This window comes from Malus sylvestris, chromosome 15 (genome assembly GCF_916048215.2).
Source record: "Malus sylvestris chromosome 15, drMalSylv7.2, whole genome shotgun sequence".
Classification (NCBI taxonomy): domain Eukaryota; kingdom Viridiplantae; phylum Streptophyta; class Magnoliopsida; order Rosales; family Rosaceae; genus Malus; species Malus sylvestris.
Window position 1 is genome coordinate 12,669,208 of NC_062274.1, and position 2,282 is coordinate 12,671,489.

A 2,282-nucleotide genomic window follows, 5' to 3' on the forward strand; every position below is an offset into this window, starting at 1 on the left:
GCTATAATGGTCTTCTTTCACTCGAAGAGAGGAGGTCATGACTGGTGCAACTTTTAGAAACGTCAATCCATGTTCTTCTTTTGGATTCTAACATTTTGTCTTGTGTTTGCTTTAGCAGATGCCTTATGTGTACATCTTAGTGGCAATTTGGATTATAGGGTATAAACTTGCTAATCTACAATGATCCTTATAATCTATTGTGATAACTGGCTGCAAATTTACGTATTTTTTTATTGTGTGAGAGAACTTACACGTTCACTCAATGTAAAGATATAGGACTTTTTTTATTCTCAATGTATATGACTTACTGCAGTGCTTTATCTGGTCCAAAAAAATTTGAAAGATAAGACCAGTAAAGAAGTGATAACTGGCTTTATATCCTAAGTTGATTGAGTAAATTTGGACTTTTATTTCAACTGCATCCGGGTCACTTTCCCAAGCATTTACTAATTTAATTCCTTCCGAGTTTAAGTTTTAATTTGTATTTTGAGCAACTCGGTTATTTTCATAAACGAGCTATATGGTGATCAACTAGTTCTTAGTCTAGGGTTACAGTTCTTTTTACGTTGGAAGCGTTTCCAACAATGTTCGAATTCCCCCTAATTATTTGTCTAGGGTTAGGTTTCTTCATAAGTCGGAAGAGGTTTCGATAAAGTTCGAATCCTCCCACCCTATTGATGGAAGAAATGGTCTCTATGGTGCCCCAGTTCCTGATAACTAGATACAGAAATTAGTGCGGCCTAGTTAATTAAATTGTATTCAGAATAGCCAATCCACTCTTAATTTTTCTGGCCTATTCTGAACGGATTTGCGTGGACCTGGCCCTAGCTAGTTAGCAAGAGGTTGTTAAAGAAAATATTTGTTTACTTATAGCTGTCGCTTAATTCCTCTAAAGAGTAATCCTCCTTTTTTTTAAACAATATTCGTTACACTTCCATTTTACTCTCTGCACTGTTGGTGTATAATCCTTTAGCTGACACTTGGTAGCAAGAACTATGTTTCTCTGTTTTGTTTCAGTTTGAATGTGAGCCTTTGGATCATAGTCCACATGGCTTTTTTAATCTTGTGTCTAGCCTAAGTAGTAGAATAAGCCAAGTGGCATCATCTCATAGGATGATAGCAATGAATGGCTAAGATTGTGTTGTATGTTGAAGAGTGAAGGATCTCCCTTCCTTTCTTCAACATAACGGTTAGCTTGTATTTTGCAGAATTATGAATGAAATTCGAAGAGTCATTTTTGCAGCTTCTTCTCTCTGTAACTCTCTCCATCTTTGAAGACCACCTCCATTGAAATACATACTGAAAACACACACAAACACTAACATGGCCTCAGAGCCTGGTTTCATCGTCTAATCTGGGCGTGAAATCTGTGCGATTGAGCTACATCTTTGAGCTTCAATCGAACCTGAAAACTGTGATTTCGTGTATCCAAGTCTCATATGGCTGGGTCCGGAAATGTCGAGCTTAGAGCTCCGGTCTTCAATGGAGAGAACTATGAATTTTGGAGGATTCGTATGATAACTATACTGAAATCGTATGGTTTGTGGGAGCTGGTAGAAAATGGGTTTGTACCACCAGATCCGAAGTCTGAGAAAGCTGTGGTCGATGAGACGAAGAAGGAGATGCCGGATGGAGTGTCGTTCAGTGAGATCTTGATGAAGGATGCTCGTGCGCTTGGAATGATACAAGGTGCAGTATCGGATCAGATTTTTCCCAGAATCGTGAATGAAGAAACATCCAAAGGAGCTTGGGATGCTCTAAAGGGCGAATTCCGAGGAGATAAACAAGTAAGAAATGTAAAATTGCAAGGTTTACGTAGAGATTTTGAATATACTCGTATGAAGGACAGTGAATCATTATCTGTGTATCTCTCTAGATTGTTTGATATTATTAATCAGATGAAAAGTTATGGAGAAGAACTATCTAGGGAGAGAATTGTGCAGAAATTACTTATTAGTCTTCCGAAAACATATGATGCAATTTGTTCTGTAATTGAGCACTCTAGAGATCTTGAAACTATTGAGGTCCAAGAGGTTGTAGCTTCTCTAAAAGGATTTGAACAGAGGCTTGATCTACATACTGAGTCTTCGACTGAGAGGGCATTTACAAGTCTAAATGTAGCATCTAAGGGTGTCAAAAGTGGTGGATTTTCTGGGAATCAAAGGTCTCAAGAGAGTTGGAAATCAAGGGGAAAGAATTGGGATCATAAATCAAACCTTCCTCAGAGACAGAACAATACTCAAAGGAATTGGGATCACAAACCAAATTATCCTCAGAGATAG

At 38.0% G+C, this 2,282-nt stretch overlaps 1 protein-coding gene across 1 annotated transcript; it reads left to right on the forward strand.

Moving 5' to 3' along the window:
- Nucleotides 1-1,439: 1,439 nt before the first annotated feature.
- Nucleotides 1,440-2,282, forward strand: LOC126602674 (uncharacterized). The gene has a single exon (XM_050269584.1). It carries the CDS (start codon nucleotides 1,440-1,442, stop codon nucleotides 2,280-2,282), a length of 843 nt encoding a protein of 280 aa, XP_050125541.1.